The sequence below is a fragment of the Betta splendens genome, chromosome 1 (assembly GCF_900634795.4).
Source record: "Betta splendens chromosome 1, fBetSpl5.4, whole genome shotgun sequence".
NCBI classification, from domain to species: Eukaryota; Metazoa; Chordata; class Actinopteri; order Anabantiformes; family Osphronemidae; genus Betta; species Betta splendens.
Genome location: NC_040881.3, coordinates 818360 through 839237, shown reverse-complemented (window position 1 = coordinate 839237; position 20878 = coordinate 818360). Strand labels below are relative to the sequence as shown.

The 20878-nt window shown below is 51.1% G+C and overlaps 3 protein-coding genes and 1 long non-coding RNA gene across 10 annotated transcripts in view; 3 read left to right on the top strand and 1 right to left on the bottom strand.

The window, feature by feature from the left end:
- Positions 1–1037: 1037 nt before the first annotated feature.
- Positions 1038–11037, top strand: LOC114857266 (apoptosis-stimulating of p53 protein 2-like). Of its 3 annotated transcripts, none has more exons than XM_029153623.3 (18): positions 1038–1410; positions 5443–5608; positions 5695–5796; positions 6215–6255; positions 6333–6434; positions 6500–6677; positions 6780–6967; positions 7070–7234; positions 7316–7535; positions 7637–7723; positions 7801–7847; positions 7944–8292; positions 8362–8987; positions 9079–9216; positions 9282–9415; positions 9496–9662; positions 10022–10221; positions 10397–11037. In XM_029153623.3, the coding sequence occupies exons 1-18, from the start codon at positions 1327–1329 to the stop codon at positions 10436–10438; spliced, it is 3036 nt and encodes a 1011-aa protein (XP_029009456.1). In that variant the 5' UTR covers positions 1038–1326; the 3' UTR covers positions 10439–11037. The 3 variants fall into 3 exon arrangements, with proteins under 3 accessions (XP_029009456.1, XP_029009439.1, XP_029009447.1); XM_029153606.3 differs by having other exon boundaries at positions 1039–1410; positions 7619–7723; XM_029153614.3 differs by having other exon boundaries at positions 1040–1410; positions 5698–5796; positions 7619–7723.
- gtpbp2b (GTP binding protein 2b) lies at positions 11022–15751 on the bottom strand. Of its 4 annotated transcripts, none has more exons than XM_029154085.2 (12): positions 15569–15751; positions 15270–15296; positions 14730–14914; positions 14528–14639; positions 14238–14435; positions 13904–14078; positions 13461–13680; positions 13206–13341; positions 13061–13119; positions 12809–12980; positions 12413–12577; positions 11022–12342 (listed from the first exon to the last, which is right to left on the bottom strand). In XM_029154085.2, the coding sequence occupies exons 1-12, from the start codon at positions 15749–15751 to the stop codon at positions 12148–12150; spliced, it is 1827 nt and encodes a 608-aa protein (XP_029009918.1). In that variant the 3' UTR covers positions 11022–12147. The 4 variants fall into 4 exon arrangements, 3 of the variants coding, with proteins under 3 accessions (XP_029009918.1, XP_055365874.1, XP_029009941.1); XM_055509899.1 differs by having other exon boundaries at positions 12809–12968; XR_003786241.3 differs by having other exon boundaries at positions 12204–12342; positions 12413–12608.
- LOC121202245 (uncharacterized) lies at positions 14318–16204 on the top strand. The gene is made up of 2 exons (XR_005897724.2): positions 14318–14458; positions 14750–16204. It is a non-coding gene; the product is annotated as an uncharacterized LOC121202245 (long non-coding RNA).
- Positions 16205–16985: 781 nt separating this feature from the next.
- The window catches only part of ero1b (endoplasmic reticulum oxidoreductase 1 beta), an 8175-nt gene continuing 4282 nt past the window's right edge, over positions 16986–20878 (top strand). The window contains exons 1-7 of one of the 2 annotated variants that reach the window (XM_029154307.3): positions 16986–17455; positions 19101–19220; positions 19438–19521; positions 19661–19702; positions 20275–20348; positions 20466–20539; positions 20685–20805. In XM_029154307.3, coding sequence (XP_029010140.1) covers positions 17294–17455; positions 19101–19220; positions 19438–19521; positions 19661–19702; positions 20275–20348; positions 20466–20539; positions 20685–20805 — 677 coding nt within the window. In that variant the 5' untranslated portion in view covers positions 16986–17293. Of the gene's footprint in view, positions 17456–17519; positions 18287–19100; positions 19221–19437; positions 19522–19660; positions 19703–20274; positions 20349–20465; positions 20540–20684; positions 20806–20878 lie in introns of those variants that run through there. The other variant, XM_029154316.3, reaches the window with a different exon arrangement.

Here is a 20878-nt window from a genome sequence, read left to right as displayed (position 1 = left end):
GTTCTCTGGCACTGGATACAGGTTTTTACTGTAGCTGTCCTTCGTTGATCAAGTTCTTGGTTCATTCATTTAATGGGTCCAGGGTTGATATTTGTTTCTAGGTAAAACTGAACAGAACGCGATGACACATTAGCAGAAGGAAGTTGGTTTTAGAGGAAGCTGCAGGGAACGCTTGTGGTTTCTAGGTGAGGAGGAGTTTATCTCCCGTTGCCAGGAGACCCTGCAGAGGGCGTCACTCTGAACACTGAACCCGGTCATTGATACAGCCTCCTTCAGAATAAAACCAGGTCAAATCCTTACTTGCAAAGCAACAATGAATCAAAACTAAAACCAAACAGACGCAGTCCCATTGATGTCCTCACCTACAAATGTGAAAGCGTGAAATTTTGGAATTAATTTTCCCTAATGTTTGAAGTTCATCCACCAATTTCTAGCAAGACCAACAGGCAGGAGCACCTCCACAGTCACCACTCCATCACTGCTTTGTTATATGTGTTAATATGTTATATTAAAATGACTGTTGATGTTAAAACCACACAGAATTAAATAGACATGTTTAAATGCACACAACGAACTGGTGTGTGTTTGTATGCAGTTTGTTCACTACATTGTTAAACATTAACATGTAATAATTACTTTCCTCATTAAATGTCACACACTGTCACACACTGTATGTAATTAGTATCGGATTCAGAGCTGCGTGTTTCAGCTGCTGCTCCAACTAACTGCTCTTCCCCGTCCTCTATGTCCTCACCAACCAGTCGAGGCAGAAGACGTCCTTCCTCAGCTTCTTCCTGCTGGAGGTTTCCTTCCATTGAAGTGGCTTTATCGTCTCCCTTCTGTTGCATTCATACCAGTGTGTGAGGCTTCATCCTACTTTATAAAGACGCATAAGGAATAAACTGAATGATTGTCTTTGTCTTTTCATTGATCATATTTCCTAACTGTGGGATAAGTAAAAAAACATTTTAATAATAGTTATTTTTTTATTTTTATATTTAAAAATTCAAATTGCGTCTGTAGCCAATTGAATGCGCTCTTATTGTGAAAGGCTGCGGCTTCCGGTCGGTGGCTGGCTGGCGCTGATGCGCATTGAGACGCCGTCAGACTAATCCTGGATGCTGGAGGACTAAAGCCCAGCGGGAGCTGCTCCGCATTGTGAACCAGCGGGTTCGTCTTCTGGTTCCTACTCCTGATGCCACGCTCCTCGAAGAACGTCCCCTCAGGTTCCGTCCAGACGGAGCCGGGCAGGTGCAGATCAGGGCCCGCGGTTCTATCGCAACAGGTCGAGGAACAGCGGGAGTAAAGGCGATAATAGAGCATCTGATGAGAATAGAGACGGAAGAGGGCGAGGATGGTTTAACGGGTTCGGCTGCAGCCTGGACGCGACCATCTGCCATCATGATGCCGGTGAGTCCACAAACACAATTGGTTTTAGTGGAACCGTCCTCAGGGGTCTCAACAAAGCTTCCTGCGAAACGAGAACAGAATGTGTTTAGCAGGTGAAACGTGAACACATGGACCGAAGAGACTCGTGGATGTGAGCTGGGTCCAGTCACAGCTGGACCCGCCTGGACCCGGATCATTACTGTCATAACTGTCTGTTGTGACGTTCAGGTTGAGTTTGAGGAATCAAGCTGCACTGACGCTGACTCGCTGCTTCCACCAATAGATTATGAGGACATGTAGACACTGCAAACTAGAAGGTGGGTTCGGCTGGTTCCGGGCGGGTTTGACCCACAGCCTTCTGATGTGTGTGTGTGCTTTCTGTCCTGTGAATCAAGACAAATACTTTATACTAGTGATCTTATGTAAAACTGCTGGAGTCACTAAACAAAGTTTTGATAGTGACATGTCTGAAACGTGACCTTGAGGCTTTGGATCAGGTGAAATCTGGCGACAGATTCACCAGAACCCTTTTCCTGCTGCCCTAAACTCACTATGATTATTAGAACTTTCTGGTGGCTGTGTCCTCAGACGACATCACACTTTAACGCGTTAGTGATAATAATCAACAAAATACTTCTCCACAGTTAAAGAACATCATCTGGGCCACAAAACAAACACACTGAGCTGTGCAGCTGCTACGTTAACATCTGGCTTTGCTTCTGGTGGATCAGAGTGTGGTGACAGATTTCTGGACCATCAAGGTCAACTGGGAACGGTGGTAAAGTGCTGCAGTGGGTGAGTGGAGCACCAGTTCAATAGACCAGGAGACAGTGGAGAGAGAGGGTGAGCTGCGTGAGGCCTGGTAGAGGATCGGCCGTACCAATGAATGAATGAATGAATGAATGAATTTGGACTGGAGGAACTCATCGGTTCCTCATCAGTCGTTGGGCTCAGGTCGCTTTGTTCGGATGTTCCTCATTTTTCAACTTGAACTGACTTTGGGGCTGATGTCGTTGCTGCATCCTCCCCTTCCTCCAGTCTGGGCTCCGTGGTAACTGTTGCCACAGCGACCACACACACACACACTCTCCCTCTGCTCAAGTCGCGTGGATCCTGTGTTCTGTCCATTTCCACGCAAACTAAACTTTGCATTCTCGGTTCCTGTTCCTGGGCCGGTGCCGTTCTCACGGACAGACCCGATGTCCTGCAGCTACTGGGCCTCTCGCCACGCAGACGTGTGGTAACTGACAGAACCGCTGATGTCTCCTCGGATCTTTGATTTTGTGTGTAAGGGGTGGAATCACGAAGCGCTTCGCACCAGCAGCAGAACCAGGGTCCGGCCTCCTGTGGCTGTTGTTGACGCCAGCAGGCTTCAGTGGGCGTCTCGTTAATCCAGTATCGACCATATGGCTCCAGCCGCCTACAAAACAGGTGGGATGTGACCCGCAGGGCCAGATGGCCCCACGGGCCAGACAGAACCGGAAGCAACACTAGGAAAGGTTCTGCTCAGATCCAACAATCAATCTCAACAATAGAACGTGAAGATTACAAACGCAACAGACCTTCAGCAAGTTCTGAGCAGCAACAAAGACTTTTTAACTTGGACAGACAGATAAACTTTATTCAACTCATAGTGCGGAAATTCAATCGCTTGAGCAGCCACAGGAAAACCGCAGAATAAAGAAAAGTGCTAAATAGAAAAAATTCAATATTTACATTTGAGTAGTACCATTGGAGTAGTACTCGTTCTAAACATGTAAGAACATGAGCAGATCTCAGTACAGTACTTTGAATCTGTGTTTGGTCTGTTGGTGCCGTGATGAGATTAGAGACAGATTCATGTGGATTCCTGCTGTTTCGAAAGAGGCTGACAGACGACGAACCTCCTCCAACAGTAATCTTGGCGGGTGGGGGGTAGTGGTTGGGGGTTCGCTAGTAGTCGGAGGAGGGCATCTTTCTAGTATTCGGGGGCCGTCTGGCTGTGTGGGGCTAATTCCCAGCCGGCTGGATTAGGACCTGCTGTCTCAGTGGTTTAACGATGGATGGACGAGCGGTTTAACGGGGCCCAGGCTCGTTATGGATGAACGGTTTAACGGGGCCCAGGCTCGTTATGGATGAACGGTTTAACGGGGCCCAGGTCCGTTATGGATGGACGGTTTAACGGGGCCCAGGCTCGTTATGGATGAACGGTTTAACGGGGCCCAGGCTCGTTATGGATGAACGGTTTAACGGGGCCCAGGCTCGTTATGGATGAACGGTTTAACGGGGCCCAGGTCCGTTAGAGATGGACGGTTTAACGGGGCCCAGGTCCGTTATGGATGGACGGTTTAACGGGGCCCAGGTCCATTATGGATGAACGGTTTAACGGGGCCCAGGTCCGTTAGAGATGGACGGTTTAACGGGGCCCAGGCTCGTTATGGATGAACGGTTTAACGGGGCCCAGGCTCGTTATGGATGAACGGTTTAACGGGGCCCAGGCTCATTATGGATGAACGGTTTAACGGGGCCCAGGCTCGTTATGGACGAGCGGTTTAACGGGGCCCAGGCTCGTTATGGACGAGCGGTTTAACGGGGCCCAGGTCCGTTAGAGATGGACGTTTTAACGGGGCCCAGGTCCGTTAGAGATGGACGGTTTAACGGGGCCCAGGCTCGTTATGGATGAACGGTTTAACGGGGCCCAGGCTCGTTATGGATGAACGGTTTAACGAGGCCCAGGCTCGTTATGGATGAACGGTTTAACGGGGCCCAGGCTCGTTATGGATGAACGGTTTAACGGGGCCCAGGTCCGTTAGAGATGGACGGTTTAACGGGGCCCAGGGTCGTCATGGATGAACGGTTTAACGGGGCCCAGGGTCGTTATGGATGAACGGTTTAACGGGGCCCAGGCTCGTTATGGATGGATGGTTTAACGGGGCCCAGGTCCGTTATGGATGAACGGTTTAATGGGGCCCAGGCTCGTTATGGATGAACGGTTTAACGGGGCCCAGGCTCGTTATGGATGGTTGTTACTGGGGCTCAGGCTTGTTGTGGATGGACCATTTACTGGGGCCCAGGCCCGTTATGGATGGACGGACGGTTTAACGGGGCCCAGGTCCGTTGAAGGCTCCGTGTCAGGTGGACCTTGTTGAGAACGTGTGACCATGATGAGGACATGCGTCTGCAGCTGCTTCCTGGATGTGACACTGTGGCGCATGACAATGTTTGTTGAGCTCACGTCTTTGGACTCACTGTCGGGACAGTTGGCTCCACCCCCTCAGCATCTGATTGGCTGCAGAGCTTCCTGGTGGTGTGCTCTAGTTTCCTCTATGTAGGACAGCAGGATTCTCTCCAACACTAATTTATCTCTGTCACTGAAATTCAGCCGTTCAGTTTGTTGAGAAATGTCCCATCAGCTTTTGTAGCTGTTGGTGAGCAGAGTAGCAGACGTTTAAGCTGTTGACTGAATCCAGAGCCAGAAACAGAGAAAACAACAAACTAGAATATTTTTCTAGATGTGATGAAGTAGGATTGAAGCATTTAAACACTTGAAGCCTGCGACCAAATGATGTGATGGGCTGCGCTGCGTCAGTGTGTGGATCTCATGGTGAAACGACTAACGTATCAGCTGTGCGTATGCACCAAGACAGGACTGTGACGGCTCCCTGAGCTAATGCCAGCTCTGCTCTGGCGGCCTGAAATGTTCTTATCTGTCCCCGGCTCCATTCTGGTAATAACATCAACAATAGCTTCGGTTTGATGGTGCAAGTTAGAGGCAGAAATAGGGCAGAAGGCGGGAGAGCAGCCTCACTGTCACATGTTCAGGAAGCATCAAGGTCACTTCACCGCCTGGAACAGCGTCCTAGAAGAAGACTGAGGCTCCGCCTCCTCCTCGTTCCCACCTACGCAGGTCGTCTGGCTCAGGGCCGGACCAACAGATGGCGTCGTGCATCCGTAGGGTCTTAAATAGCACAGGTGGCAGCATGAGGTGTGTTGTTTTGGTATCAGCTGGTTTGTCTCTCTCCTTGAATGTTTGCAGCTTCACCCACTCCTTGTTTCCTCTGCTTCTCCCTGCAGATGTTCCTCACTGTGTACCTCAGCAGCAGCAGCAGCAGCAGCAGCAGCAGCCAGGACGTCAGCGAGGTCCCCATCACTCCGGAGACGCTGTGCAGAGACGTGGTGGAGCTGTGCAAGGAGCCCGGCGAGGCGGACTGCTACCTGGCCGAGCTGTGGAGAGGCTCAGGTGCCTCCAGGCGGGACCTGCTCTCTGTCACTGTGTATCAGCCGCTTCCTCCCGGCGCGGCCCACTGATCTAGTTTCCTTCTGAAGCAGAGCGAGTCATTGGCGAAGGCGAGCGGATGATGGAGCTGCTGCAGCAGTGGGGGCAGCAGAGGGCGGAGGTTCGCTACCTCCTGCACCATCAGAGAGCTGGTAAGAGACGAGGCCTCAACTGCTTCTGCTGGGTCCCACTGGTGACAGCAACTGTGATGAGTGGTGTGGACTGAATGGAAGATGCTTGTTGGGTCGATCCCAGTTGCGTGAGAACATTGACCGGTTGTAAATCACAGATTACAGCGTGTCTGACATCAGTGCATGGAGCAGATCAGCTGCAGCGTCACAGTGTAACTACAGCAGATGATCAAGTGTAATCAGCTTATGGCTGACTGGGTCCTTCAGCTGATCCACCGGAAAACCGCCGCAGTCGCTCCTGTTTGTATTTGAGCAGACACTGGGAGGACTGGTGCTGACTTGTTGCCATAGAAACCAGAGTCACATCCTGATCCGACCTGTGCTGTGTTTCCAGATGAGAACTGGTTCTGTGTGTTTTACTTCTGTTTCCGTGCTGCAGATCCGCCGGTGAAGGTGTCGGTGGAGACTCGTCTGAACGGGGTGAGTCCACATGGACGCTCGGAGCCCGGTGTCCGGGGCCCCGGGCCGTCTGAGGAGCTCAACTGAGTGTGTTGCAGGTGTCGGCTCCTGGTGTGGACATGACGCTGACGGAGCTGCAGGAGCTGGCGACGCGGCAGCAGCAGCAGATCAGCGCCCAGCAGCACCTGCTGGCCTCCAAGGTACCACACAGCACCACCCGCGGAGCCGGAGCCGGGCCTGGTGTCAGTCTGACCTCTGTTTGTAGGAGCAGCAGCTGCGCTTCCTGAAGCTGCAGGAGCAGCGGCAGCAGCAGCAGGAGGCGTCGGAGCAGGAGCAGCTCCGGCAGCTCAGAGAGAACGCACACAACCAGGAGGCAAAGCTGCGGCGGGTCCGGGCCCTCAGGGGCCAAGTGGAGCACAAGCGCCTCAGCAACAGCAAACTGGGTCAGTGCCCCGCGGAAGCTCACCTCCACGTTCATTAGCTGACCAATGTGTGAAAGGAGGAAGGAGGCCGGGTCCATGATCGCTGTTTGATTCTTGTGGCAGTGGAGGAGATCGAGCAGATCAGCAGCCTGTTCCAGCAGAAGCAGCGGCAGCTGCTGGCGGCCGTGGCCAGAGTGGATGAGCTGAGCGAGCAGCTGGAGGCGCTGAAGAGCAGCCGGCCGGGCCCGCCCCATCACGGCTCGGCGCCGGTGTCCGCGGCCGACCTGGAGCATCTTTATAAGGACCTGCAGGTGAGCCGAGCAGAACCAGAACCAGAGGCGTACAGAGACCAGGTCATTAGCGAGCACTGTAGCGATTTGGGCTGACGGCGCCATCGTGTTCTTCTCTTCCAGCTAAGGAACAAGCTGAACCAGGACCAGAGCTCGCGGCTGCAGCTGCAGAGAGACAGTCTGAACAAGCGGAACCTGGAGGTGGCCGCGATGGACCGACGTCTGGCCGAGCTGCGACAGCGGCTCTGGAAGAAGAAGGCCGCCCTGCAGCAGAAGGAGAGCCTGCCGGTGAATGATGACCCGTTTAGTGAGAGCCGGTGATCCGAACCTGGTTGAGTGATAATCATGGGGTATTTTCATTTCCACCAGGTGAACCCAGACTGCGCCGCCACACAGGTGGCAGCGGGCTCCAGAGTGGCAGCAGTGGGGCCCTACATTCAGTCCTCCTCCACAACGGGCCCGGTGAGACCTCAGGGTCCGGTCCATCCGGAGGTTCTGGTGAAGCAGGCGTACCCGGACGGCACCGCCACCCTCCCCATGCCCAGCTCCTCCCTGAAGATACCTCCCAGACCTGTCAAACCAGCCTCAGGTATTTGACTGGGTTCACTGAACTGAGAAGATCAGAACCGGTCCAGCTGTGAAATAAACAGAACCCTTTTTTGATTCTTCTAGCTTTTAACACCTCCAAAGTAACCAAATTGGAGTGGAGCAGCTCTGAGTCCAGTGGCCACGCCTCCACCCTGCCTCGCATGACCAAGCTCAACAGCCGCAGCTCAGGTCGGCCCGAACACCGGGTTCCAGGTGTTCAGTCTTGTTCCAGAAGGTTCATGTTACGGTGATGTTCTCTCCTGCAGGTGGTGAGAACCCAATGGACCATAAAAGCACAGAGGACCCACTCAGAGTCAGTCCGGTTCTAAAGCTCTGAAGTTCACGTGGTTCCAGCTTGTGTTTCACTGCTTGTTTCCTACTCTTGCTCAGCGTCTTATTGTGTCTTCAGGTGACGGCTCCTCCCGTTCCCTCGAAGCCCAAAGCGTTCCCACCGTCGGCTGCTGCAGCCTTCTCCAAGCCCCCGTACAGCACGGGGACCTTCCCCAGCAAGGCCCGGCCCATCGGGGGCGGGGGCGGGGGCGGGGGCCACCTCCGGGCTCATAGCAACACCCTGCCTCTGCCCAGCAGGCAGGAGAGTCCTCCAGCGGCGGCGGTGCGGCCGTACACGCCCGACCCGTGCGATGGGCCTCCGGCGCTGCAGAAGCCGCAGACGGTGGCGGCCTCGTCCATCTACTCCATGTACACCCAGCAGGCCACGCCGGGCGGCCAGGGCACGCTGCCCCGCGGCCAGCCCAGAGGTGGGTTCTCCTCACGGCTGCTCTCGCACGTGTCCCGCAGGTCCAGTTGACTCCGTCTCTGCTCCACAGTTTACGGTAAACCCGTCCTCCCAGCCTGCGGGACCCAGTCTGCCGGCGCCGAAGCGGCCTTGAGCGATGCCGACAGCGGTTGCCCAGGAAACAGTGAAGGTGCAGAACGCGCCACCCCTCGACCGCTCAGCCCCACCAAGCTCCTCCCCTTCCTGTCCAACCCCCACCGCAGCCCCAGCGACGCCGACCTGGAGGCCCTGCGCCGCCGGCTGCACCACGCCCCCAGGCCCCTGAAGAAACGCAGCTCCATCACGGAGCCCGAGGGCCCGGCGGGTCCCAACATCCAGAAGCTGCTCTACCAGAAGACCACGCTGGCTGCCATGGAAACCATCCCCATGGAGACGGCGGGGGCAGCTTTGAGCAGTGCAGAGGCGACGTTGCAGCCCGGTGACGGCATTGGACCAGGCCCAGATGACCCGACTCCACCTCCCCTGCCCCCACGCTCACCCATCACCGCCCCCGGCCCCTGCCCCTCCCTGCCCCCCCCCCTGGAGGACGTGGAGGTGAGCCAATCTGCCTTTCCAGAGGAGTTCCCCCCTTACCCACCTCCACCGTACCCCAGCTGTGGAGAGGTGGTGCAGCAAGAGGAGGCGCCGGAGGTCACGGGACAGGTCACGGCGCCACCAGTGAGCTTTGACGTATCCACTCTGACTGACTGATGCTTCCGTTATGGGCCTGTCTGTCTGTTCAAACCTCCTGCCTCTGCCTGTGTTTCAGGCTAAGAGGTCGATTCTCCGTAAAGCCGGCGCAGAGCGCAGCAACCAGCGCCTGCGGGTGAAGTTCAACCCTCTGGCTCTGCTGCTGGACGCGTCTCTGGAGGGCGAGTACGACCTGGTGCAGAGGGTCATCTATGATGTGAGTCCCTCCAGTCCATGTCACACAACCTATAAGACCAGCGTTAAGGAACGTGTGTCCTGCAGGTGGACGACCCCAGTCTGCCCAACGACGAGGGCATCACGGCGCTGCACAACGCCGTCTGTGCCGGTCACACGGAAATCGTCAAGTTTCTGGTTCAGTTTGGCGTCAATGTCAACGCTGCCGACAGCGACGGCTGGTGAGTGCGAAGCGGCATCACATCACGGTCCAGTGGTTGGCGACTGACTGAACAGAACCTGCCTCCCTCCCTCCCCTCAGGACCCCGCTCCACTGCGCCGCCTCCTGTAACAACGTGCAGGTGTGTAAGTTCCTGGTGGAGTCGGGGGCGGCCGTGTTCGCCACCACCCACAGCGACATGCAGACGGCCGCTGACAAATGTGAGGAGATGGAGGACGGCTACGCCCAGTGCTCCCAGTTCCTCTATGGTGAGACCAAACCCTTCCCGCATCACACTTCAAAGAGGTTCTGGTACCAGCTGATAGAGAGTCCGTTCGGATTTGAGGAGGATTTGTCGGATCCACGAGGGTCGGATGCAGTGGGAGGTAAAGAGCCTGTGCAGGTTCTACAGGAACATGCAGGGTGGGATTCCAGCGTTGTCCCTGCTACACTGAAGAGCTGAGCCGGTTCGGCGGCTTCTATGAAGGAAGTTGATTAAATAGTTGTTTTTTGCAGTGTCCAATGTCTTAGGAGGATTTTGCGAGTGTTCTCAGCTTTCAGTGGATCTGGGGGCGTTTCTGCGCCGCAGGAGGTTTCAGAGAGTTGTGTCCTGATGTGGTGCTGGCAGGCGTCCAGGAGAAGATGGGCGTGATGAACCGCGGCGTGGTGTTCGCCCTGTGGGACCACGAGCCTCAGCGCGACGACGAGCTGGGCTTCAGCGAGGGCGACTGCGTGACGGTGCTGCGACGGGACGACGCTGTGGAGACGGAGTGGTGGTGGGCGAGATGCGGCGACCGGGAGGGGTTCATCCCCCGCAACCTGCTGGGGGTGCGTTTGTTTTACGATCGCGTGGGAGTTGGAACCTTAACACTGACTCGATGTCTCCTGCAGGTCTCAGTCAGTTAACACCTAGAGTCTTAGTAGGAGACTGGTCACGTTTAATGGGAGTGAAGACTCACTCATTGTAACGGTTTTTAATGAGAACTGCTCTCTTCTTTCTCAGCTCTATCTGAGGATCAGGCCGCGGCAGAGGAGCCTGGCTTAGCGATGAACCTCGGCACAATGAATGTGACCAGAACCTGATCTCGCTCCAACAGACCACATTAATGTATTAACTGATGTTCAGCCCTGTTCATCAAGAAAAGTCAGCAAATTTTCAGTCTTATTTTTTCTTTTCTAAAATTTAATTCCATTGAATCCTGACGTTCAGATAAAGACAGAAATAGGACCCACTGGATTCAGCAAAGTCCTAACTTCCTCCTAATAAGCAGTAGGGCATTTTAATATGAGGCATCAAACCGGAGGCTCCGCTCGTAATCCTTTGTGTATGTTGTGAGAACAAGATAAAAGTTGGTGTTTCTGGATGGATCACATCAGAACAAGACGTTTTTGGCGCCTCCACAGAGTAAACATGCAGCCGTTTAACGTCCTTTTTCACCAGACACTAATTTTACCCACATTTATTCTCAGCTCTTTATTTTATAAGCTTAAAGTTCTTTGTCTCGTATTTTATGAAGGTTTCTGTTATTATTCATGTTTGTTGTATGTGTTAACTAGGCGTCTTAGCTGTGAGCAAACAGATGAAACTGACTGATTTCAGAATAAAGTAAAAGTCACGGACACCTTCCTTCATTGTTCCACAGAGGAGACGTTTCAGACGTACTTTATTCATTAGCTTGAGAACGTTTAGAAGCTGAGGTGCAGCGTTTGCTCATCTCTGACCAAAGTCACAGCTTCTAACAAACACATGCACAGACCTCCGTCTGAACCCATGTTCCATACCTAGGGCTGCGATTGCACAGAAACTGCTCTGGGCTTCACTGGACACAGTGAGGATCCAGTACAAAGAGCATGCAGGTTAAGTTCAGATCACATCAAACTCACAAAATGCACCTGAACAAATACACGTCAAAATCATCGTCAGTCATTTGTAAATGCAGATACATTGCCTGCATTCAGTGCTAAATGAATGGACTGTTGGCATCGGTGCTGATCCGCGTGAAGTGGTCACAGGAACGTTTCATAATAAAATAAAATAAAGTGCAAACGAGGAGCCTCATCACTCACCTGGGGTTTAAATCTGACTCTGATCACTGCCTCAAAGGTTCATCTTTAACTGACAGACTCTGCAATTAAGAAACTTCTCCCAGGACACTAATGAGCAAAAACACACTGAGCTGAAGTAGCGGTGCTAGCTAGCATCAGTCACCGTTAGCATGCTTCCACTACAAGCCATGGTGGGTTTGTGTTTTGGATGGAGATGTAAAAAACAATGTAAAACAACAAAATCATTCTATTCTCTTCCACTGGTCGATCTGCAAATTTACGACTTAAATAAGTCAGACTTCAAATCAATATCTGAATAAAATGCCAGCTTCTACGTTTCAGCCTTTAAAGCGATTTACAGGTTAAAACTTGAGCTGCGTCCAAACCACCTCCACAGGTGACGTGTGAAAACGTTCAGTTCCTTGTGCTTCAGAAGCTGAATGTGAGACATCTGGAAGCATATGGGTCGGAGAGTTGGACAGAACTCTGGGCTCAACCTCAGAACTAGGATTAAATGTCAGCACCAGTGAAGGAAAAAGCTCAATCGGCAGGCAAGAAAACAGTCATTCTGGTCAGATCAAAGCAGGGTCTGCTGGGAGGAAGATGATAATGATGATGATGATGAATCAGGACAGGAGGATTACCCTGCCGACTCGTTGGTGGTAGGAGAAGAACCCAGTTAGAGGCTCAGAGGGCACCAACACGCTGTCACAGCTCCTGCAGGTTCTGGTCGTGGCTCTGATTCTGGTAGTGGTTCTGGGAGGGCGGCAGCAGGCGGCTGACGTGGCCGATGCCTTTGGTGACGCCCTCTCTGAAGAGCAGCTTAGCGCCCAGTCGCAGGTACTCGGGGTGTTTGATGAAGCGGAACCGGACCACGGCTCTCTCCCCGGTGCGCAGCTCGTCCTTCAGCAGAGGAGGAGGAGGTGACGCGACTACATCGTGATGAAGACTTGACGCTGACTCTAACACTGACCTTTCCGTGAAGGCACTCCACGATGGCCGTCTGCCGGACGTTGCCCACGTGCACGGTGACCTGTGACCCCCGGCGGAAGGTCTTAGCGTGGAAGAGCAGGACGATAGCGGCTTCAAACTGACAGCAGATGGTGGGGTTCATCTTTGGACTGACCATCACCATCCCCTGCAGAAGCAGTCACATCACACTGACGCTCCTGTTAGCATTTAGCCCCAAGAACGTGTCTCATAAAAACCATGCTGTTTCTGAACAAGCTAACTTCATGGATTTCATTAAAGTTTTCTAAGGGTTTGTCAAAGCAACAAATGTTTGTCAGCGGTTTTCTACAAACAACCAGGGTTCAGAACCCACGTTCTAAAGAGGTTCTAGATGGAATGCTCTGGTGTGACCTCTGACCTTGCGCAGCAGGGAGCGGTCGAAGCTTCCCAGAGCCAGCGTGGCGGCCTGTCCGGCTCTCAGCACCCTGCAGGCCGAGCGGTTCCTCTGGATGCTGCCCACCTTCAGACGCAGAAAACGGCCGTCATCTGTGGGCCCGACCACCAGCCGCTCGCCCTCCCTGCACACGCCGCTGAAACGCGCAGCGTCGGGCATTACGACGGAACCACGGAGCAAACGCTGGGATATGAAGGAACTACACTCAGCTTTTACCTGTACAAAGTTCCTCCCACCACGGTGCCGACTTCAGGAACTGAGTAGATCTCATCCACCTGCGACCGATGCTCAGATGTGACGACACCCAGGTCAATCATCCCTGCGTGCGTGCGTGTGTGCGTGCGTGCGTGCGTGCATGTACCTGGAACTCTGTAAGCTGCTGCATCAGCTCCTCCTGCTCTTTGCTGTTGCTCAAAGGAGGGAGGATGTTGAGGAAAACCTTTAGCAGGTCCAGACTCTCTCCAGACACACTGGACAGTGTGAAGATGGGTGTGATGCTGGACACGCGCACGCCCGCACACACACACACACACACACACCAGGAAACTAGATGAAAGCAGCTCAGTATATTTTATTACCTTTCTCATTTCAGTACATCTCCTCTACTTGTACTCACCAGGCAGACTGAGTGAACTGCTGAGCGGCCGTCACTGCATCGTCAGGGTTCGACACCACCATGGGAACCTTGTTGCAACCCGGCTGCTTTAGAACCCGCTCCAGCTGCCGGACCGTTCGCTCCACGGTGCCGCGAGAACACAGGTCCACTTTACTGACCACAATAAAGATGGGAACTTTTAGCGCCATGGCCAGGCCCAGGTGCTCCCGGGTGGTGCCAGCTGGATGAGGAGGAGGAGCTCATTCAGACATTCACTGTTTTAGATTTGTGTGAATGTGAACCCTCAGATCTGGAGATTTAAATCTGGACTAATTCACATTGACTGACGTCAGTCAGGAAGAAATACTTTAAAACCAAGGCAGAGCTGCAGCTACAAACCTGTCAGAGGTGTTCCTGTGAATAAAGGCTTCTAATGTCTAGTATTGTGTTCAGGTGCAGCTCACCAATGCCTGTGTTGGCGCTAACCACCAGCATGGCGAAGTCGGGGCAGTAGCTGGTGAGGCCGAAGATGGTGGTCTTCAAGTACTTGTGGTGTCCAGCCAGATCGATGAAGGTGATCATCTTGGAGGAGCTCTCACAGATCTCCTCTGCTGTCCGAGACTCGCTGTAGTTCACAACCTGCAGCACGAGATGAGAATCAGACTGGACTGAAGCTGAGGTCGGCTGTGTGTGTGTGTGTGTGTGTGTGTGTGTGTGTGTGTGTGTGTGTGTGTGTGTGTGTGTGTGTGTGTGCGTGCGTGCGTGCGTGCGTGCGTGCGTGCGTGTGCGTTGCATCACCTCTCCTTTGCTGTTGAAGCCCAGGATCTCAAAGCTGATGCTGGACGTGCGTCCGCTCTGGATCTCATGCAGGTGCCTGAAGAGGTTGAGACGCGCTCGGCCGCGCCCGTTGTCCAGCTCGCCCTGCGTCAGGACGCCCAGCAGGGTGGACTTCCCAGAGTCCACGTTGCCCAGCACTGCCACCCGCAGGTCCAGGAACTGTCCCGGTCCAAAGCAGCAAGGTGAGGACGGGCCACAAGTTGATTATATTTTATCAGGACGGACACGGAGGCGGTTGGACAGAATCTCACCTGTTGATCATCAGGAACCTTTCGAACAAGGACCTCTGCGATTTTTCGAGTGTTTCTGTCCAGGTCGTATTCAACCTCCCTCTCTCGGAGGAGAGTGATGTCTGCACCGACTCTGAAAAGACAAGGAAATAAAAACTGATCAGTGGCGGTAGAGTTCATGTTGTACTGAAGAAGTTCTGCCTCGTTGGTTGTGTTGACCTACTTCTCTGCCATCCTCTTCAGCGTCTTCAGTGAGGCCCTCATGTCGGCCTCCGTCAGGCCGACCAGCAGGCCGTTGTCTTCCACCCCGATCTGGTAGACGGCCTCGCCGCGGCCCTCCTGCAGTCGCCACTTCAGCTGCGTGGCCAGATGCTCGAAGCGATACTGGGTGGGGTTAACCAGCTTCAGCTACAACGACACAGCAGACAAACGCATTTAAACGGAGGTGATGGACAAAACCAATTATCTGAAAAAGCAGACGATAATGGAAGCAGTGAAAAGTTCTGTACCATGCTCAACTTCTACTGACTAACCAAAAAACCTGAGTCTGAATGTATATAGACATACAGTGTGTAAGTATGTTCATAAGTTGGTTTGTTGTGAGTTAGAGGTGTGGCTGCCAGAGAAAACTTCACTTCTCTGAGTGTTCATTAGTTCATTTATATACGACAAATAGTGACAAGATATAAACCATGATCCATCCTCCCAAAACAAGGAAGAGTTGAATTACCCAGTTAACAATGATTCATTTAGGGTCACACACCTTATATTCTATGTTTCCCTCTTCAGCCTGTGAACAGACAAACAGAGTCAGCTGTTATGTGACATGGTTACAGAAAACAGAGCAGACAGCTTCACCAGGTCCCGTGTTTGCGCTCAGTGGTTCAGATGTTCACGCCTCTTCACTTAGCAGAATGTCTGGACGCAAACCGGGTCATAAATGTGTAGCAACGCAACTGTAACATGTTATTACGTGTTATAACGTGTTGGCGTCGCCTAACAGTCTGTCCTAGCACCGCTAGCAGCTAGCAGCTAACAGCTAGCAGGGCTCCGTTAATCTACCTCCGGTGGTAAATACGGCGGCGGCGGCCTGTTCTTGTTGTTCTTTTTGTTTCTCCGTCTCCTGCCTCGTTTTCCTCGTCTCGTTCGTGACTTTTTCGGTGTCTTCTTCGCGTTGTTCCCGGAGCCTGGTCCGTGGCGGCTGTGTCCGGGCGACACTGCGCCACTTTGGGACAAATCCACCATCACTGAAGCTGAAGCGTGATTTTATCTGAAGAAACGTGAACTAACCGAGAAGAACTGACGTGTAACAGCTGCTTCCTTCCTTCTAAGTCAACACGGACCGCCTACGGCCGCCTGCGCGCACAGACGCGGCCGAGGATGCTCTCTCCTCAGCATCCTCACCGTAAAGTCTGAGGCACTGGCTGAGATCCGGCTTCCGCCCGGTTTTTCAAAATAACACGAGTGCAAAAACAGGAAATGCCACAGGAAACATCAAAAATAAACTGGAAGAGCAGAGACACAAGCGCAACAAAATTCAGTGTCATGCTGACTGTTAAACATGTTTGGCTGTATTTCCAAAGTCGTTAAAAGCTGCTCTAATATTTAGAGGATCTTGATTTTATTTACCATTTGCTGTATTTCTCTGCTCAATCTATGTTAAATAAAACGCTCCAAACATTCATTCCTTACACATTACACGGGTGATTCGCGTTTCTTTTGTAAGAAAACAATGCACGTTTTTTGCACGTCCATTGTTTCAATAATAGCATCAACGTGGTAGGTTCCATCACGTAGACTGGAACTAACACAGCTAACACAAGATACATATTCTGCATATATCACTCAAACAATTTCTGTTTCTTTAATGTGTTTCTCTAACCAACAGAAATTGAACAAAAGCAGCTGTTTTTAAACATGCAATCATTGCACATGAACAAGTTTTCTGAATGTGGCATTTTAGTCATATGTGAGATCCTTGGTCAAATGTCTCCATCCTGAATTTGCAATTGGAGAATATTAAAGTAGATGTCATCATAATTAGGCACCAAGAGTTGTATCAACTGACAGGCCAGATTACTTTGGATGTTCAACTATTATTTATTAGTAAACATGTTGTTTAACCTCAGAAAGTCCAGATACTGTTGACAATACTATACTATATATATTACATACTATAAGAAAACAACGTTGATGGTTGAAGTTTTTAGTAGTTTTTTAGTTAGTTTAGTTCAGTTAGTTTAGTTTTTTAGGCAAAGATATATGAGACACAATATTTAGAGGAGTATTTAGTTTTCTAGAGAAAACGGGATTATGCCAGAAAACATAGTCTATGTGTATGTATGTATTTATTATTATTATTATTATTATTATTATTATTATTATTATTATTATTATTATTATTACTTGTGTTTTGTTTTTTTACGACCGTTCATTTGATCCACGCTCCAATTTACAGTACAAAGTGGCGGTAATGAACCAAATAGTTGTTTGCCAACCGCCGGAAAAGAAGAAGAAGAAGAAGAAGAAGAAGAAGAAGAAGAAGAAGAAGAAGAAGAAGGTCCAAAACTTCTTCAGGCAGTTCTGTATGAACACGAAGACGTTGGTTCTGTTCTGTATGTCGGCGTGAGAGTTCAGACCTCGGACCGTTGACGGCTCGTTTACGCCACTGTTAGCCTGCGGACGCTAACTTGAGCTAGGCGCTTCCGCAGTTAGCTAGCGGAACCGAACTCCTGCGGATTCTTGCTGATCTTTATTTCCCCGCCGGTACCATCAGGTCGTCGAGGGATGTGGAAAGTTACTTTGCCTGTGTTTGGGGTTTTGCTGCTCGCCTGGTTCTTCGGCAACTTTGTTGTGGGCTGGTTTCACCAGAACAACGTGAAACCACAAACCCAACACAGCGAGCGTCGGAGCGAAGCCTCGGACCAGGACCAGAGCTGCCTGTGCCATGTAAGCGACCCACATAGGACGAACCGAGCCCGGACGCTTGGCACAGAGACATCACTGTTGTGTTGTGAAACGGACAAACAACACGGCAGTGAACGCAGAGCACCGCTTCTAGCAGCTTCCACCGTCATACGTCACCGTGTTGTGATGCTAGTTAGCAGCAGCAGCAAACTCGAATCGTGTCTTAGGTTTTTAAATTCTGGCGAGATTAAAATTAAGGTCTGTCAATATGTTTAGGCAGGACACGACTGACAGTGATGACAAACTGCGGAATGCCACGTTCTTGTCAGTTATTCAATGAAACTGCTTCGCGTTTAAAAAGTGGACATAAAGTTTCATTGTGGTTAAACTGCGTTAGAGGCTCGCGCACGTTTAATGCTGTTGACATAAACAATGCATTTAAAAATCTAACTCTGGTGTGTTAGCAGGTACACGTCTTGGGCTCAGACTCCGTTTTTCGTTTGTAATCAAACTGACTTTGGTTCCATAGCAAAGCGTGGTGTGCTCTGATTGGCTATGGTAGAGCTTCCGTCTCATGGGAGTTGTAGTCTTCGGCCTCACTTTCAACAAGCTCTCCTAACGGCCTCCCTGCCCGCAAAGGACTACAGTGCCGGGTCATGTGTGACAGCTGGTTGTGTGGAGGCGGGGTTCGGGCGGGCACGGGTCTGAAGGTCTGTAGTGACAGCTCAGCTCCACAAGCTGCAGCTGGGACCCAGGACCCGGCTCACAGAGGGCAGATGCTCCATGGACCTGAGACGGGCAGGCAGCAGGATGATGCGGGGAGTGTGTGTCTTCCTCAGCTTCATGGCGCTCGGTGGCCTGCTGCAGCCAGAGGTCAGCCTGGGCCACTTTGTGTGATGTGTGCTGTAACGTGCTGAGACCTTCCAGCTGTTTGTCACCGTCAGGCAGAGCAATGTTGCAATAATTCCGAGGCCTGGACCACGTCTGAGTCACACAAACGCAAGTATTAAAAGTGGCTCCTTGTTCTGGGCCCATGTGGTTGGTTTTAATAGAAACCACTTACTAAACAGGGCTTTTTTGGTACCAAGGGAAGGTTTTATCACTTGTATCTTGTGTCAGTTTTCTGTTAGGACGAATCAGAAAAAAGTATCTCTAAGTAACGTATTGAAAGACGAAGTAGAAACGCTCGTTTGCATATGTGTTTGCATGTAGATAAGAACAGCTAGAGATCAGTACTGGACAAACAGTGCAAGACCAGATGAAAAGACCAATTAATAAAACATGAACCGACCATCACATGAACAGGTAGTGGACTAACCATGGATCTAAATCAGTGTTCGAACAGGTGCTTTATCTTAGTTGTACTATTAGTTGTACTATTTTTTCTGATGTTTTATAATTGAGCTCAGAACAAACCAGCTGGTGGTTACGTGGCCTGTGTTCCAGCTGATGGGTCAGGTGTTTACTGGGTGCAGGCGGGTGAAGGTCTCTATGCTGAGTGCGCATTGTGGGTTCAGGTAACGCTGGTGATGCGTTATGTTTGAAGATGGAGGGTGTGACGGGTCCACGTATCAGAGAGTGGCTGATGGAGACGCAACTAAACACTGATGTGATCTGAGTCCAGTTTGTGCAGAGCTTTGGTCAAACTGAAATGTTTTGTTGTGAAATCCTTCTTTTCTCCATTCAGCTCACGGGCGTACTGGACGACTGCTTCTGTGACGTGGAGAGCATCGACGTGTTCAACAACTTTAAGATTTATCCACGCGTGAAGAAGCTGATGGAGCGAGACTACTTCAGATACTACAGGGTAAGAGCTGCTGCGGACGAGGCCTCTACTTTAGTTCTAGTTGCAGCAGACGCTCACATCAGCACCAGCAAACTAATATGCTACTTTAAAATAACTTAAGTAATTCATCATTTAATTTTATTTGTCTTTCGCAGGTCAGCTCTAATAAATTCATTAGGTTTATATAAACATTTGCAGGAAATTGCCACAATTTCTTCTCTAATTGTTCTTCCTTCAGGTGAACCTGAAGAGGCCGTGTCCCTTCTGGCCAGATGACGGACACTGTTCCATCAAAGACTGTCACGTGGAGCCCTGTCCAGAGGTCAGAGGTCAACTATCCTCACATCGCTTCACAAATATTTCAAATAATGTTACTAGCTCACATTACAGCCACTAACTAGCACTGGCTTCATACACAGTTTACTTTGTTAGCTGTTTATTTGTGGGCCTTTGTTTTACAGAGTAAAATTCCAGTGGGAATCAAGTCTGGGAACTACAACAAGGTGAGAGACTTTGACAGTGCTGTCACTGACTTAGAGCTGAGATGTAAACATGATTCAAGCTTTGATGGCCTTTTAGTAGTGAGCGCAGACCTTGAGCTTTCAGCTCTGAGACGTCAAATGGTTTGCACCTGTTTGAAAGAGTCCAGCACCAGCTGCAGTGTGTGTGCTCTTAGTCCTCTCAGCTTATCTTCCTTCACTGTTTACCAGCTCCTGGCTCACAGCCTGACGTCTGTCTGTCTATGAACCACGGGTGTTTGGACATCTGCAGTCAAGGTCGAAGCTGTTTCGCCAACGCTACGGCTTTAAAGCGGTTCTGAAGCTGAAATCACCACGTTTCAGGTTTAGGCGAAAAATAAACGTATTCATTGCTTTGTCTACTTCCTAATTGGTGAAGCAGCACAAAAAAACATCTATCATCAGGCACTGCCATGTTTTCATCGGGTGTGACAATGTATCCAACTGTTAAACAGAACAAATGTACAACGCTGCCGTGCAGAAATGAGTGCCTGCACTGCCTGCTCCCCTGTCTGAACAGATGATGCTTTAAAGTCTCTCACTGAATGTGTTTGCAGTTTGCTCAGGCTGCTGGGAAGATGACGGAGTGTGAGCAGGCCAAGGAGCTGGGCGCCATCAACAGCACCCTGAGGTGAGACCGCAGGCCCGTCCTGCGGCGTCTGTCGTAAGTAAAGTTGTAGTAATACTGGTTTCACACTTAAAGATTTCTAGTGACTGTGTTTATGTCCTTCCTGTATTTACGTTTAAGTAATCAGAGTAAGGAGGCGTTCGCTGACTGGGCGAGACATGATGATGCTCAGGATCACTTCTGTGAGCTGGACGGTGAGGGTTTCCTGCTGCAGGGTGGATAAAGCTCAACCACATTTGATTGGCGCTCAGTACTCGATGACCAGCGCTTCAGCACAGTAGAAATAGTGCTGACTCCACATGCTGTATTTCACGGCTGTAACTGAACCTGTGTTTTCAGATGAAACCTCTCCTGATGCCGACTACGTAGATTTGCTGCTGAATCCCGAGCGATTCACTGGATATAAGGGTCCGTCAGCCTGGAGAGTGTGGAACAGCATCTATGAGGAAAACTGCTTTAAGTAGGACTCGCTCACCACTGGTTTAGCAGCTCTCTGAGGCATTCACTGGCTTTGCACAGTGCAGGTCTTTTGT

Bases quoted from the DNA above. Each gene is read 5' to 3' on its own strand.
- LOC114857266 (XM_029153606.3), top strand. From the start codon at position 1,327: ATGAGAATAGAGACGGAAGAGGGCGAGGATGGTTTAACGGGTTCGGCT. The intron at 6,256-6,332 runs GTGAGTCCACAT...AGTGTGTTGCAG, and splicing joins TGGAGACTCGTCTGAACGGG to GTGTCGGCTCCTGGTGTGGA. The intron at 8,988-9,078 runs GTGAGCTTTGAC...CCTGTGTTTCAG, and splicing joins GACAGGTCACGGCGCCACCA to GCTAAGAGGTCGATTCTCCG.
- gtpbp2b (XM_029154085.2), bottom strand. From the start codon at position 15,751: ATGGTGGATTTGTCCCAAAGTGGCGCAGTGTCGCCCGGACACAGCCGC. The intron at 15,297-15,568 runs GTAGATTAACGG...GTCTGTTCACAG, and splicing joins CGCCGTATTTACCACCGGAG to GCTGAAGAGGGAAACATAGA. The intron at 12,578-12,808 runs GTCAGAGGTCAC...CTGCTTCTGCAG, and splicing joins ACCGCTCCCTGCTGCGCAAG to GGGATGGTGATGGTCAGTCC.